Source organism: Parasteatoda tepidariorum, chromosome 11 (genome assembly GCF_982258835.1).
Source record: "Parasteatoda tepidariorum strain Cologne lab strain chromosome 11, Ptep-v5.0, whole genome shotgun sequence".
In the NCBI taxonomy this organism is placed as follows: domain Eukaryota; kingdom Metazoa; phylum Arthropoda; class Arachnida; order Araneae; family Theridiidae; genus Parasteatoda; species Parasteatoda tepidariorum.
This window is the reverse complement of record NC_141765.1, coordinates 19,488,290-19,505,113: the sequence shown is the minus strand read 5'-3', so window position 1 is coordinate 19,505,113 and position 16,824 is coordinate 19,488,290. Positions and strand designations below refer to the sequence as shown.

Genomic DNA, 16,824 nt, shown 5'->3' with positions numbered 1-16,824 from the left:
ATCCACTTGAACTAAAAGTAGATTAAAAGACAGGATGTAAATATTAAAGTGTGGGGCATTTTGTTTTAAATAATAAATTAAGAAAAAGATTTATAGAAAAGGAATAACTTAAAATGTTAAGTTTATATGTATACAAGGTGAGTCTAAAAAAGACAGCAAAACTTTACTGGGTGATATACCGTATCTACCTGAGCAGTATTCATCATAGAATGTATGTTCAGGGCATAAGCAGTTAAAAGGTAGTTTTTCTTTGTCACATTTAAAGAATTATCACGAGAGATGGAAAAGATGCCTCATAAACTTTTTATTCACAGTCTGGAATATGATAGATATGCAAAGAAATTACTCAAAAGAAAAAGAGGTAATTGGTGTCCAAAGAATTGCTCAAAGAGATGTTAAAGAATTGTGCTTGGCTGTATTGTTTCTGGCAGAAGATCTTATGAGCAATTTCTTTGAGTGTTTCTTTGAGCAATTCTTTGTACATCAATTACATCTTTTTCTTTTGAATGATTTCTTTGTATATCTTCCATATTCTGTAAATTAAAAGATTTTTAAAGCATTTTTTCGCATTCTTGTGTTAATTTTTTTAAATGTGACTTAATTTCTCACTGCTTGTGTTCTTATCATGTATTTTTTATGATGAATACTGTTCCTGTAGATGCGTTCTATCACCAAGTAAAGTTTTGCCATCTTGTTCAGACTCACCCTCTCTCTATACACACACACATTTATATATTATATATACACACATTTGTTTTATGATGTTTTGATTTTAGCCCATTCACAGTCTTTAAAGAGTACTTAGTACCATTTAATTAATCAGTTAGGTCTCAGAAAAAAAAATAAAACGAAATTTTTTTTTGCATCATGGACAACTAATCATCTTTTTATTTTGTGGTGTAGTAAAGTTAACTCTTATTCAAGTCTGTAGCCAAAATATAAATATTGCTGCAAATTTGTTCCAAATCCAAACAAGTACCAGTTTTAAACTGTATTGTCCTTCTCAGACAATGAAGGAAGTAGAGCTTATTATGTAACAGAACCAGCTGAGACCCTTTCCTGGCTTCCAAGGTAAACTAAGATTTTGACAAATATTTACTGAAAAAAGGAATAAATAAGAGACTCAACCCATTACTCAACTTCCATTATTGTCTTTTAATTTTAGTATAACTCTTATAGTATACTTCTTTTTTTTAAAATCTTTTTTCAGTATAGTGTAACATTTTTCTAATTATAGTATAAAATTTTTCTTTTAATTTTAATGCAATTAGAATGGCTTTAAACCCCAGAAAAAATTTTAGTAACCCTTTTTAAAGTGTTAATTTGAAAATTATTTTTAATTAGAAAAAGCTTATTTTCATTTTGAGCAGAAACTTGAGGTAACCTGATTTTTGCCAAACTGTCATCATCAGGGCCTCTGCAGTTAGTTTACAATAGTTTGCTCTGAAAAGTCATTGTGTTCTAACTTTCGCATGAATTCTCGTAATTTAATTTAACTATTGCTTGCACTAATAAATATATCATTGCTATATAACAAATAGCAATAAAAAAACTAACATTGTTTCTATGTGCACACCCTATGAATAAAATATTTATATAAAGGAGACTATAATCACAATAAAATATTTTTAAAATTATTATTTTTTGTTATCATATTTTATGTGTATTTTAATTCATTTGTTATGGTTTTATATGGAACCTAAACTAAGTAATATTAGACTTAATAGTCTGCTATATATTAATGTTCTATATATTTTTTTATATTTTGTACATTTTAAGAATATTCTATTTACCTTTAGAATTAATTGCTAGGAACAAAGCTTAGATTGAGATTGCAAAAGTTTGAAAGAAAAAAAACTTATTAAGCTCTTAATAAAATTACTAATTTTACTAATAATGTTGAATTACAATCAGCGTTATAATGCTTACACAAAATTACTATCAAAATTTTATTCCAAAGCATTTTATTAAACTATTAAATTATGGCAAAAGAGGTTGTAAAAATTAAAAATATTTCATAAAGAAAAAAAAATTATTTTAACTGCATTAATCAGTATCATTAAAGTGTTGAAGTCAAACATATTTATTTTTTAGTACTAAATATAATGAATAATTTATCCATGGTATTTAAATAAAAAATATAAACTTATTTAAGAATGGTCTTTTATTTAAGTGCAGGAATACCTCTAATTTTTTAAGTATTTTAATTAAATTGTTTCCATAAAAATGTATTGTGCATAATTTTATTAGAATTCTTTGCCAGCACTGAAACAATTATAATAGTGCTATAAATCAACGATAACCATACTTGGTAAATGGTTTATTAAAGAAACAGAAAGTAAAGTTTTTATTAATTAGTATAAAAATAATTGTTAGCCATAGTAAAATTCTTATTTTCTCAAAGAATAATGTTGAGGATAAATATGAACATTACTGGTTGTTAAAATAGAAACAAATTACTTAAAAAAGTTACATTAGTAATTATATACAGAGGGAACCGATTATCCGGAACGATCAGGACCATCGCTATTCCGGATAACTGATTTTTCCGGTTTTCTGAATCGCTACAAAAAGCCGTTTTTTTTTATTGTTAGGCGCAACTAAAAAAAAAATTTTTGGAAATAATCTTAAAAGGAAGAAAAAACGATGAAGTAATATACTAATGATTATTTCCAAAATGATGGTAAGGTAAACATCTTTCAAAAAAGAAAGAAAAATTCTAAAATCTTATGAGGAAAAAAACTTTTTTTTTAAAAAAATGGCGGGAAAATGTATCGAATTTCGTTCCGGTTTTGTGATTTCCGGATTACGGGTTCTGTACTGTAATTTTAATTTTTTTTAAAAATCCTTATGCTTTTATATGACATCACATTCAAATAAATTAGAATTATGTTTCTTTTCCTTATTAATTTAATATTTTTAGAATGCTTAGCTCACCTGTGAATACTTTAGAAGCAATGATGGATGAAAAAGTAATGTTTCTTCCATCACACATACAAAGTATTTTAGTTCAAAATGCATTAAAGTTATATGCACGAGTGATTGAATTATATGAATCTGAGCAAGATATAGAACAAGCCACTGTAGTATCTTCTTTATTGCTTGAGAGGATGCCAATGTTTGTGCAAAGTGCTGACTTAGAAGTTCAAGAAAGGGTATGTTTTGGTTATTTCATTATTTGTTTTCTTTTTTCCATAAAAAAAACTTTATCTTTTTGTATTGTGGTCGGTGCAAGCTTTATTCTAATACTTGTATTGATAGTGACATGATGATGATAAAATTTCTAGAACCTTAAAACTATTCTGCATGTTATTATTCATAATAATAAAATATTTAGTAACATAGATAAAATTTTTGATGTATTTCTCGAAACTTTCCAGTGGCGTAGCTAAGTATTTGGGGGCCCCAGTGCAAGATGTTTGAATTAGGCCTCTTTCTGAGTTTCACAAACGTAAATTCAAGGGTTTCAAATTAAAATAGCTGTGTATTCATTACAGAAAAAAAATGGGAGAGAATTTCTCACCCTTTCTCAAAAACAGGGTGAGATTTCAAAAAGTTAAGTGAGATTTCTAAAAATTAAGAAAACATGAATAGACTTGGAAAAAAATTTATTTCTTTAATTATAATACATTTTTCACATCTTCTAATTGAATATTTTTGCTGCATCATCATATGGAAAATGTTCTCGATCTACTTTTTCATCAGCTATTATATTTATTTGACTGAAAAATATTCGCATTTGTCTCGTTTTGACCGTTTCTACCGACATTTGTTTCATTTTCATTTGTCCGTTACAGAGTAGAAGATGTCGCCTTAACAAGGTATTTGTCCATCTTACATTCATGCACAAAAAATGTAAACGTCTTACATGAAGAAACCTTACCTACAGTGAACACGTGGTTGCAGAGAAATGTGTTCTGAAAGGGGTTCGGTGGGGGGGGGGGGTGTTCTGTTGTTCGCATTGGTTCTGAACAATACTGATAAATAGGGAAGGACTATGTAAACAAGGACTGATGTTCAAAATAATGAAAGATCAAGGAAGAAAAGTGAAACGGATTTTATTCAAAATGGCAAAAGACAAAATTTTTTCCAAAATTTGTGCATTTTGAAATTGATTAATAGAGTGCACAAACTTCTTGCGTTAGTAATTTTTTATTGCTAGGAAGGAAAAAAATATGCGAGATTCTCGCATTCTCGTGCTGTAGTGAAAACACTGAATAGTTATAATTTGTTATTTGTATTGTTTTTATAAAAATAAAATTGCTAAAAATTGTTTAATCATACTTCTAGTAATGATTAAAAATTAAATCTAATAAGTGTTTGTAAGGACAGTTTGAAGTAAGAAAAATTTAAAAATATCAAACTTGTCCCTGGCCCAACAAAACGAGAAAAACGATAAAACATCACTGATCAACATATCACAAATAGCACAAAAATATACTTTCTCTAATGATACATACACTTTTTTCGGTGAATTCGTATTTTATTTTCAAAGTTGAAGAGGGTAGTCATCAATCCTGAAAAAGTAATAAAAGTTTAGTTACAAAGTGGTTTCAACTCAATACACTTTTATGATAATTTCAAATTCAGCACTTTACCCTATATCACTAATTTCTTAAACTAATTGTGTAAATATAAAAAAATTTAGCAAGTGTTGTAAAAGTTGTAAAGCTCATGCTCAAAAGATAATATTTTGGACTTAAATTAAAACTTACAAATTGTAACAATAGCAACTATAATTCAAAAATTAAAGGTTGGAATGTATTATTTGATGGTATGTTACCTCTTGCTCGAGGTGCAACCCAGAAATCAACAACTTTATTATTTAAAAGTGAAATATAAGATCAGTTTTATATTTCAGTTTGTCCTTATGTTGCCACTATGGTTGATATAATATCTCCAGATAATGCAATGAAACCTCTGGATGATGTAGTCTTTAATCTAGATGATACTCAACTTTGGCCAACAAACAACTTAGGCCATCGTGCAGCATGATGGACATCATGCTGCACGATGGCCCAGAATGAATCATCAGAAAATTTCTTTTTATGGACTTAGTCAGCAAGATAGGAATGAATCTCTGGCAATGTAAATACACTAGCCCAGAATGAATCATCTGCATGCATGATGGACATCATGCATGCAGATGATTCATTCTGGGCTAGTGTATTTACATTGCCAGAGATTCATTCCTATCTTGCTGACTAAGTCCATAAAAAGAAATTTCTAAAAAAAGTAAACAGAGAAATACTGGAGCATATAAGACAACATAATAATGTGTTAGGTAGATGTAGAGGGAATCTCTAAAAATAGATTTTATTCTGCACTTCAGTTCAATGTTGTGGTATTAAAATAGTACAGATTATATTTATGATTTTTATTAAAATAAAGGAAAAATGATTGAATAAGTTAATAATTTGGTTTTTAAATGTTAGGAAAATACGTTATGCATTTTTCAATATGACAATTATTTTTTCCTCGAAGAACTTCAGGCCATAAATAGGCACATTTTTCTTTGCAGCAATCAGTTATCATATGCAAAGGTTACTGTGCTTGAGGCAATATCCACCCTGAGTTTTAATACATTTACATTAAACCACATGTTTATATTGGTTTTTAAAATGGAAATGTTTAAAAATATATCATCTTATAAATGTAAATCTCATAATACTTAAGTACATTTTTTTAATAACATTATCATTTAAACTTTTAAATAAATAAATATGTCTTGCATTTCAATATTAAATTCTTTTTCCTCTGTATGTTCCAATTTTTTTTAAATGTACTAGTTCTTTGTTTTAATTTGGTGTTGTGTAGCTGCTTATAATTTGTGACAGTACATTGATTTATTCATGTTTTAAAGTATGAAGATTTATTCAATATTTTCTTAGATTTGATTGTAAGGTCTAAATTTTTTTTTAAACAATTATCTTTCAGGCATGTTGTGTTCTTCATTTAGTAAAACAAATCAGTAAATTACAAGCTAAAGGAGAAAAAGTTGCTCCAGAGTTGTTGTCACTGTTTACTGGAGAGTTGAATCCTGTGGCACCTAAGGCACAAAAGAAAGTTCCTGTTCCAGATGGGTAAGCTGGGTAATTTTTAAATTGATTATGTGCTTTGTTATTTCGTATTAGTTTTTGAAACAATTTTTTTTCTTTTTGCAGCTAACTGTTTTTTTGTTAGTGGCATTGGTTGTCTTTTATGTTTAATGGTAAATGTAATTTGCCTTGTGGAATATGTATTAAGTATTTGATGATTTGAAGAAATATAGCATGCTTGCTGATGACAAATCATTCTAATATATGGCATGTCAATATTTCTACATAAACAATAATTTAATTACATTATAGATAATCAATTAAACAACATGTTCTACATTTATATTCACAGTTTGTCTTCTAACTATATTAAATCTTTTACTTTTTTCATATTCAGTTTAGATTTAGATGCTTGGATAAACGAGCCTCCTTCTGAAGATGAAGGTTCATATGATGAAGGAAATAGTGACACTTTTGGAAAATTCAATAACCAGTGAGTGACAATATGTTTAATAATATATTAAAATTTTTCAAAGAAAAAATCGTTTTCTTTTAATTCATTTCCTTAATGCCACGAATATGGTAGATGACAAAATCATTAAAAATAATAATTTCAATTTAATTAACTCTTATAATATGTGAAAGAATATTATAAGAGTTTTTACTGTCACTAAAAAAGGAAGAAAAAACTAAAAAGATAAAAGAAAAAACTAAAAAGATAATGATTTGATAATAATTCATCTGATTCATCTAAAGAAAGCAATTAAATCCCCCCCCCCCCATTTGTTTCAATTGTTAATGTACATATTATTTAGTATGAGTAATTTTACAGTGAAACCTGTCTAATTGACTACCTTTGTAAGTTGACTACCTGTTCAAGTTGACATCTATATATTCTAAATAAAATAGAAAAATGTGTATTTTTTTAAGTTTTGAGAAAGAATTAGTTTAATGATTACAGACATTTATGTCATATAAGGTTTTCTATATGTTCTGCTTTTTTTGTGTTTCCTGATGACTCTTAGCACTTAATTTAATTTTCAACAATCATGCAAAGGGTTCTGATAATCTGGAGAGTTAGGGTTCTGTTATAAATAAATTATTCTTTAATTAAAGAAATTTCTGATTTATGGGTGTTACTATAAATTTTTTATTCATTATATATTTTTGATTTTTTTTGCTACAATTTTATATAGCTTATTTGCATTTTAAAGTTAGATTGTTTTGTGTCATCAATACCATATTTATACCAAGTGGGGAATTTTGAAGCTAATAATTTTTCACTAATCACTAATTATCATGCTAATATTGTACCAAACTAAGAATGTCTCTGAGTAAGGCTAGTTAAAAAATATATTTTTAAAATCTGTTACTAATATGTTTTCACCAATTTATTTAATAATGATCTTTTCTTGCATGTAGTTTATTGAAAACTTATTATTTTCATCATATTAAGATTTGTAATTGTAAGTTTATCAAAAAAATTTTTTCTTTTATTTTATAGGTTATATGTGCCAAAATCAAATCAAAAGTCTACTGATTTGACAGAAGAAGATATGGAAAAAGTAAATTTTCAACTTTGACTGTAGGAATTAGCAATATAATATGTAATGATTAGATCGCTTTTGTTTTGGTTGGAACTCACCCAAATCCTAGCTTTAATATGATTGATAAAGAATAAAATTTGTTAAAATATAACGCAAAACTTGAACTTGCAAAACAGAGAGAAAAGCCAAATAAAATAAATGCTTTAGAATGCTTATTTAACCATATGATGCTTCTTAATTTGTGAACTTAATAATTTTTAGGCTTAATACATACCCTCCAACTTATGAGGATTTTGAAAATAATTCTTTCTAGTGGTAGCGAACCAAAGTAGAAATTTTTAAAGCAAATGGATCTCTCATAAAACTTTTATCAGAACTTAAGAATCTAGCCATATGGCCTGCACTTTTATAAGTAATAGTGGACAAGTTACGCTAAAATTAATTTTTTTAAAATATTAAGACATTAATTTTGCTACCGTCTGAAAAGAAGATTTCTGAAACTACGGAAATTCCGTAGCAGTTGGAGGGTATGTTAATAATTAAAGCAACAGAATTTTTGAATATTTGTTTAGTTCAAAAGTAAAAAAAGTTCAGTAAAAGCAACAAAAATTCCTAATAGCAGATGGAATTGCCAATGTAGCGAGTTAATTGTTTTAATCAACTACACATATTTAATCTTAAAACAGCAATGAAAAGGAGTAAAAAATTAAATAGACCTGTTTACCTCTTTTCCTTTTATTTTGAACAAGTAATTTGATTTAAAATACACATCTAGCGAAGACTACAATTGTCAACCAATTATAGACTGAGTTATGCAGTTCTGTTCTTCATGAAAAGCAGTAATATCTGAGACAGGAATGTTAGAACAATAAGTTTCGAATCATAACAATTCTTTGCTAGAAGAATTTAAATGAAGTGCAATATCTTTTGGCATCAATGATAACAGTGAATGTTAGTTTTAACATTAAGTTGTTTAAAAGGGATATAAGAGGACTTGATAAATATGAAAATAAAAGGCACATTCTTTTGAAGTTCACCACAAGATTTTTGAAAAACAATGGAAGAGTTTTTCTTTTATTAGGTAAGGTAGGATAACTTAGGCAATGGTTACTCACACATTGCTCTTAAAAAATAAAGTATTAAAGTTGTTGGAAGGACTCAATGTCCATTCTTCGCTTTTCTGTATTGATACCAGAAATAAATAAAAATGTATTTCATTTATACCTTTATTGTTCAATATTGATCACTTAAACAGCAGAAAAACGCATTTCCCTGAAAGCTTTGTGGTTGTATTTGAAAATGTGTCATTATAGCAGATTTCTCATAGTATGCTGCTCTTAATGTAACAAGCTTTTACTGTATGTCATAAATTTTATCATGACTGTTCTAATTTTTCATTTATCAGGAAATGTAAGAATTCCTTGTTTGTTCTCTTTGTTTCTCGGCATTCTAAATATTTTTCTATTCCTGGGCTGTTTTGCATTTCGACATAAACATTAATACCTTTTGCCTCTGTTGATATACATTTAACTTAAAGTGATTAAAACTGTTGTTTCATTATTATATGTTTGCAAATTTTCTATCGACTATCATTTTCTTACTCATAAAACAGTTAGTTCCTTTCGTTGAATGTAAAATTTAATCGAAATGCTGTGGTCAGCATATTGCTTCAAACCATTGCTACATATTCAGTGTAATGAAATCAAACTGATATAAATTAAGTATGATAGAAAAATAAAATGAACAAAATAATTTATAATTCTTTACTTTTTTTGAGTAAACAATTATTGATTTGAATATATTATTTATTTCAATGCATAATTTTTTAATCTCATTTTAAATAAAAGTTTATTCTTTTAAATTAAATAATCTCAGCTACTATTTTTAATTAAGATAATTGTTTTTGAATTATTAGCTGTTATCATGGTAATGGTTTTAATATTATTCACAACTTAACACTTTTATATCCTATAAATAACATACAATTAAATAGTTTTTTTCAGTGGTAGTGAATTTTTTTAGCACATAGAGTGAAATTTTTAGTGTTATAATAATATAGTTTCTTAAAATAATAATGATTATGAAAGGAATTCAAGCTAACATGGTAGCCTTTCATTATATAGTGCCAAGTGAATAATATGAACTAAAATTTTTTCTGTTTAATTATTTATTCAAATGATATTTTTTAACTAATATTTCTACTTTACTATGCTATTTTCAGTGCCGTGAAGCTAGAATGTTCGAGCAAGCTAATAATCCTCATTACTTGAAAGCCAGCAAAAAGGTGAATAAAGACTTTATTGTTTTGGTGTTTTAAAAGTTTAGAGATTACCCTTGGTTGGTAGTTAAATAAAGATGTATTCTTACATTCACAATATTTTTCTATTTTATACTTTTCCTATAACCTTATTACCCTATATCAGGGGTGGCGAACCTTTATGCACCAACGTTCCATTTTTTCTAAAAAATTTTTTAATGTGGTCATACCCGTGCCGACAAATAGTTTTGACTTCGTGATTATAGGGTAAATAATAATACTAAATACTATCAACTCAAAACTTTTACTGTCTACAAAAAATAAAAAAAACATTTTGCAATTTCTCAGTTATACGCGTAATTCAACTTAAAGTAACATCAGTGTGACTTCTGTTGTTGCAGATTAGATGACAAATAACTTATATTAGGGTTATAAGATGTTAGTTTAAGCAGAACTGTTAATTTTTTTTGCTAGTTATTTATTGTTGGCTTGTTTTTTTATGGTTATTAATTGTTTTTTTTGGCATTAATTGTTATTTTTTTGTGAATTTTAATTAAGTTTTTCATAGTGAACTCTGTGATCGGTGAGGTGCCCAAAATATTGTGTCGCGTGCCATTGGTTCGCCATCCCTGCCCTATATTAAATTTTTTTTCCTTAGGTATATTAAAAATTTTGTATATGTATGTAACACTCATAAATTTTTTTCAGAACACTCATGTTAATGCGGATGATATTCCTGTTGTAGAACTGGATTGCAAAACTCCATTAAACATTCCAGGTATTTATTATTTTTGTTCTAAATCTTAACTCTGTTTGACTTTGATAGTCATTTGGAATATTGGAAAGTTCTCTCTCTTCAATAAAATTTTGTATCCTAGGAGACATATATTAAGCAACTTTTCTTTTAGATTCTGTGTATTTTTATTTTTGAACTTAATATTTTTTAAGTTTTTCATAAAAATTTTTTTTATTTCTCATAACTTTTTTAATTTTCTTCTTAAAAATTTTTTAGTATCTAAAAGCGTGTTCTATAAGGTTCATTGTTTTAAGACCTATCATATTATAAGCCTGCAATTTTAAATTAATAATTTTTACAAGAAAAAGGGATTTTTAATTTATAAAATAATTGAAGTTGTTAATCGGCTTTGAAAGTTGCATTTCAACTTTGTACAATTTTCAAAGAACTTAATAATGATCAGATTTTTAGGTTCTTGAACTTAACCTTAATGGTTTGAGGGGATGACCTCAAATATGCTAATTAATTAGTGCAGACAATATTTTAAGTTACGAAATCAGACACAAAAACATACTTCTCTAAATAAGCAAGTCTTTCTTTCAACAGATTTAGATTTCTGACCCCCAAAATTTAGGGGGTAGCCGCAATCTGGGAAATATGGTCCCAATAGTTTGGTCAAGAGAGAAGGAAAGTTTGGACCCCTTAACGTTAATTAGATTTTTTGTGTATTTTGCTACATTCCGAGAACTTTTTACGCTAAGTTAAAATTTTTTGCACACATAAAGTTTGTTTGTCCAAAGATAATTCCATGCAAAAAACAAATTTTTGTAAATATTTATTATTTTATTTAATAATATTTGAAAAAATTTGAATTGGAAAGTATAAAATTTTTTGTATTAATTCCCTGCAACTTCAGTCCTTCTTAGCAGCAATAACCTGATTATTATAAAAAATATAAAAAAATACTTAATTTCAAATTTACTCAAATTGTGCACATCAAAAGTTTGCATGCACTGGCAGAAACGTTTATAATGGCTTTCAACTTAAAGTTAGTACTTGTAGCATTTTCCTATTTTATGACTTCTCTCAACTTATTTAGCTTTGATTCATCTGGTTAAGTGTCATTGTTTTGGAGGTTATTTTAACCTCTCTGATTTTCCATTCAAGTAAATCCCATAATCATTCATTAGGTTAAGGTAATAAAGTAGCCATAGCTTCAAATTGTGTGATATTCTGCATAGGCTTATTGTTATGCTGAAAATAAAAATTGTCAGTCATCTCAAGCTTCTCAATACTTGGTTTTAAACTTTTTTAGTATGTTCAAGTAATCAGTTCTCTTCACTTTTGAATCAATTAACTTCACTTCTCTCTATGATATAAAGCCACCTCTTGCTTACCAGTCAAGTCAATAAGAGATTATCTAATTTTACCTTATATCTTAGGTGAACAGAAAATAATAGAATAATAGCCTTTGCCAAACAACATTTTAATAAAACATCTGATTTCAGGAAAAATTTATATTTTTGAATGAAAGTAAATTTTGTCTTTTCGACATCAGAGGAGGGGAATATGTGTGAGAGAACCCTCAGAGCTGAATTCAGATAATCTCTTTCCATAGCCACACATGGAAGAAGTGGTGTGATGGTCTGGGGTGCATGGGAAGAAATGGGGTTGATAGTCAGTAGTTTATTTATTCTACAATGAACAGAATTGATGGATTGTACATACTGAAGAAAATATCAGAGCAAACTTGAGAAAAGAAACAATTTTTATTTTCTGCAGGGCAATGACCCAAAGCAGAAACATGCATTGTTCGGCTATGGCTGCTTTATAATGTAATAAACTAATTTTGTACGCCACTCTAATTTCTAGACAAATAGAACATTAATGGTACTAAGTTAAGCAAAAAATCTTAGAGAAGTTATAAAAAAATTGACACACAACAAGCTAATAACATTAAGTTGCAAGCAATTATTGTTAAATTGTAATTTTTCTTGATGTGTATGCAGATCTTTGACAAGCCAATGTATGCAAACTTAGAACAAGCACTAATTGCGTTAATTTTGAGTTTCGAATTTATATAGTTTATGGAACAATTTGGTAATTGTTACTTCATTAATATGAAAGAAAGACGTTATAGGGAATTGATATAAATTATATTGAGTCTCTCTTTCTCATTAAGACTTCATTTACATTGTAATCATTGCATAAACATGAATATGATTGTTTGGTAACATAGTATGATAAATAAACATAACATTTGGTAACATAATATCTTTCAGTGATATTGTATTTCCAGGAGGTTTAATTAAAAACATGTACTACTTGGATATTATCGTTGTAATATTAAAATAATTCTTAATGATTTTTTTATGTTTCCTTATGTAACTGAAATTAATTTGAATTATTTTTATCTCAACAATGTTTGGAATACATTAAAGTAGCCAAATTGTGAGCACGTTTGTGGCTTTTTATGGTATATTGGTTATCTTAGACATAAATAAAAACATATACTATTTTGATTATGTTTTTTTAAGGACTTACATCATCAGAAAACTACCATAATAACGAAAACAAGATATTAAACAAGAAGCAGCGTAAACTGAAACGAAAAAAGAAGAGCAAAAACTCCAAAAATGTTGAAAGTGAAGAAGATGTGTCTCCTTTACATGTTGTTAATATAACAGAGGGAGAAATGCCAGATGGGGCCCGAAGCAGTGATGATGATGATGGTGGCAACCCAGACGATCCTCATAGAGCTTTAAATATTGATTTAGAAGAGTGAGTATTATTCTTGCTATGAAAATACTAAAAACTTGAAATTTAGTTTTTTAGGAATCTGATTTTTCTTTTGTCTAAACATTTTTTAATTTCCTTAGTTAATTGCTTACTAAATCTAAACCTGCAGCCAAACCTCGTTAAGGTGAAAACATTTAACTCAAATTTTTGTTTACGACGAAGGAAAATAGTTTCTCCATCATGTTATTTTGGAAAAATAATATTTACGTCATTTAATGCTAATATAAAAACAAATTCTTTATTGTAAATTTTGCAGTGACCTTTCTTCAAACAAGTTTATCCCTTTTCCTAAACTGTAAAAGTAAGGTTAGTGTATTTGCTCTTGGAGCAGATAGGGGGTCACTATTAGTTCAAATCAGTCTGCAATCAGTGACATCACCAACTAAACACATGAAGGAGTGTGTGGAATTTTGACTATGAGGTGAATGGTGTCAGCTTAAATGGTAACCCTGGGGAAAGAGAAAAGAATTAAGATTTCCTCCCTGTTGATAATGAATTTTTTTTGTGATTGTCATTCTTTGATTAGTCTGTAATTTTGTGGCTCCTATTTGAGCAAGAAAATGCCTATTATTTTTTTTGTACAGTTTGGAAAAAGTGGGTTCTTTTATTAGCAAATGTAAAATGCAACATTTCATGCAAAAGTTAATAAACGATTTTTTTTAAAAGTTGAAATTATAAAAGGTTAATATATTTTTAAATTTTGTTTTTCCATTTATTATACTATAGATATCATTAAAATTCTTTGACGTCTTTCCTTTAGTATTGTGTTTTTTAAAATTATCTGAAAATCTTTTTGTTGTTTAATGCCAAAAATTGTTTTGCAGTCCTTCAACTTCCTCTTAATGAGGGTTGACTGTATTTTGAAAATGCTTCATATAATAACGTGGTTTCATAATATTTTTTGAAACTTTCTAGAAATGATGAAGTATGCTTTTATTCTTGTTTGGTAGTTTTTGTATTTTATTTTCCAGACCTTTAAATAATGATGTGCAATTGCTTCCTCCTGCACAAGAATCCGTAAATAACCATGAAGAGAAAACTGTGAAAGTATCTTCAAAGCATAAGCACAAGAAAGAGAGAAAAGAAAAAGAAGTTAGTCAAGTTTAAATTTGTTTTTAAAAATTTATTTCATCACAATATTAGTTATCAGATACTTAATTTTCCAATTAAGAATCTTGTACAATTCCTTGTCACAGTTTTTTCATTGTGTAACATGAAAAAAAAAACTAGTTTCCTGTATGGGAAGTTAAGCAGGTTGCCCCCTGAATTGATTCCAAGATCTCTTAAGTTCACCTCTGTTTCATAGGTGGGGAAAATTTGTCCTTTGCGTGAAACCTTTTGCTTGACACACAGCTGCACATTTGAATTTGTACATTATTGGTTTAATGATAAGGGTGATTTAGAGGGTATATAGCACTCATTTCCTCTTAAATGCTTGTTTATATTTGAGTGCAATTAAAGAGATTAAGATTCATTTGCAGTTGATCAATATTTACAGGTTTTTGAATGTTACAATCGATGCTTTGAAATAATAAAGAAAAAAAAGTTATATTTTTAATCAACTTCTCAAAATTCCGGTTATTTGATGCTTTTACTGTATATTTAAAAAAAAAATCGTCTTTGGCTGTATATTTAAAAAATAAGTATATTTGAAATGTTCCATATATTAAAAAAAATGTGGAGTTAAAGATTTTTAAAGAAAGTTGTTTAACATCTGACATAACTGCAAATAGTAAAAAACCTATTATGTAGTCTAAACCCATTCTTTTATAAATGTTAAAGAGAAGATAGTCTTTCATCATTCTCAGAAATTTCACAATAGATAATTCAAAATTTTTTCAGAAATTTTTGAATTATCTATTGTGTTATTGGTAAGTAAATACTGTTGACATTTTTTGATAGAGCCAACAACATTCTCTTGTAAGTAATAGTTTATAACATTATGTAACAACATGTTTTGCATCAATTCTTTAAGATTGTTAGATTTTCTGGAACTCCAACAATTACTACAGATTCTCCTTAGTTTCAAATTATTTTTTAGTGGTAGTGAACTAAAGTAGAATTTTTAAACAAACCGATATTTTACAGAATTGTTAAAACTTAAGATGATAACTATATGATTTTTTATATATCTGTTTAAGTTAATTCTGTTTAGTGGTGGACAAAATTCTTTTAATATTTATTAAAATATAAGTATATTACCCTTTTTACTTCTAGAAAAAAATTCTTTCTGGAACTATGAAGAATAGAATTTTTGATTTTTCAAAATAAATATCTGTAATGAGTTTCAAATATGATATGTTTTGAACATTAATGCTTATTCTGATATAAAAAGTTTTATTAAAGTGAAATCGGTACTTGCAAATATTTGTTTGAATTTTTATAAGGTGTGTAACAAAAGTGATGGACAGAACACTGAGTATGCTATTTTGTAGAATAGTGTTTATCTTTGTCAGCCAAGGTATTTCAGTCAGCCTCAAAATTTTATTTTGCTTTATGAGGCTGATTTCAAATGTATTTGACTGTTCTAAAAAGAAAAAATTCTTTTTAATGTTCAAATTTTCAGAGATCCAAAAAAAGTAAAGATTCTTCTGGGCATAAGAGTAAGCGTCACAAAAAGGAGAAAAAACATAAAGAGCAAGAACACAATTTGTCCCAGTTACCACAAGATCAGACAAAAGATAAAGCAGAGTATGAAGAAGCTCCAGGCATTGTTACTCCTTCGAAAGAACGATTTATTTCTCCAGTGACTCCTATGACTCCTTCTGTATCTGTAAGTAAATAAATTTCAATATGAATCTAGAATAAAAGTTTTATACTATGATAGAGATCTTTGGGTATTGCATATGTTTTATTAAAATTTATTTGAAAAACTATCCCATTTTTTTATGAGTTTTGATTGAATTAGTTTTTAATAGTCTTTCTATATTTTTTAATGTTAAAACTTTTATATTATAAGATGTTAGGTTTAACAAAAGTAGTTTCCTCATCCCTTTATTCCACTAAAAATTAGCATATTAAAGTAAGACCCTTAAACTGTTAATTCTTAGTATGTGAAAATCCGATCATAAGATTAAAAGAAATTTGGGGGTTTTCTTTTTCTGCACACTGTACATAATACTTACCTATGTGTGAACATACAACTTACCTTCATATGAACATACTCATATATGTATTCAAGTATTTAGATAGAGTGTATGTGTTTATATACATATTTATAAATAGTGTACTTATATGTTTATGCAAGTATTTACATACGTGTATGTAATATGTGTACATGAAGCCTACATTTTTCAGTTCAAAAATATATACATATGTGTGTATGTATGTGTGGTACACAAAAAAAGAAGATACAACCTGAATAACTTTTGATTCTTATGATCGAATCTTCATGTTCTAGGACTCAATTTTTATGGTTCGAAGGGAGAGACTTCAAATATGCTAATT

The 16,824-nt window shown here is 27.6% G+C and overlaps 1 protein-coding gene across 2 annotated transcripts in view; it reads left to right on the top strand.

Annotated features, from left to right (window-relative positions):
- The window catches only part of LOC107451020 (AP-3 complex subunit delta-1), a 72,723-nt gene that overhangs the window by 36,453 nt on the left and 19,446 nt on the right, over nt 1-16,824 (top strand). For both annotated transcript variants that reach the window (XM_016066984.5, XM_071187639.2), the window contains exons 16-24: nt 2,924-3,155; nt 5,938-6,083; nt 6,436-6,531; nt 7,543-7,603; nt 9,807-9,869; nt 10,551-10,620; nt 13,116-13,359; nt 14,349-14,469; nt 15,944-16,150. In XM_016066984.5, the coding sequence (XP_015922470.1) occupies nt 2,924-3,155; nt 5,938-6,083; nt 6,436-6,531; nt 7,543-7,603; nt 9,807-9,869; nt 10,551-10,620; nt 13,116-13,359; nt 14,349-14,469; nt 15,944-16,150 (1,240 nt within the window). The remainder of the gene's footprint in view (nt 1-2,923; nt 3,156-5,937; nt 6,084-6,435; nt 6,532-7,542; nt 7,604-9,806; nt 9,870-10,550; nt 10,621-13,115; nt 13,360-14,348; nt 14,470-15,943; nt 16,151-16,824) is intronic.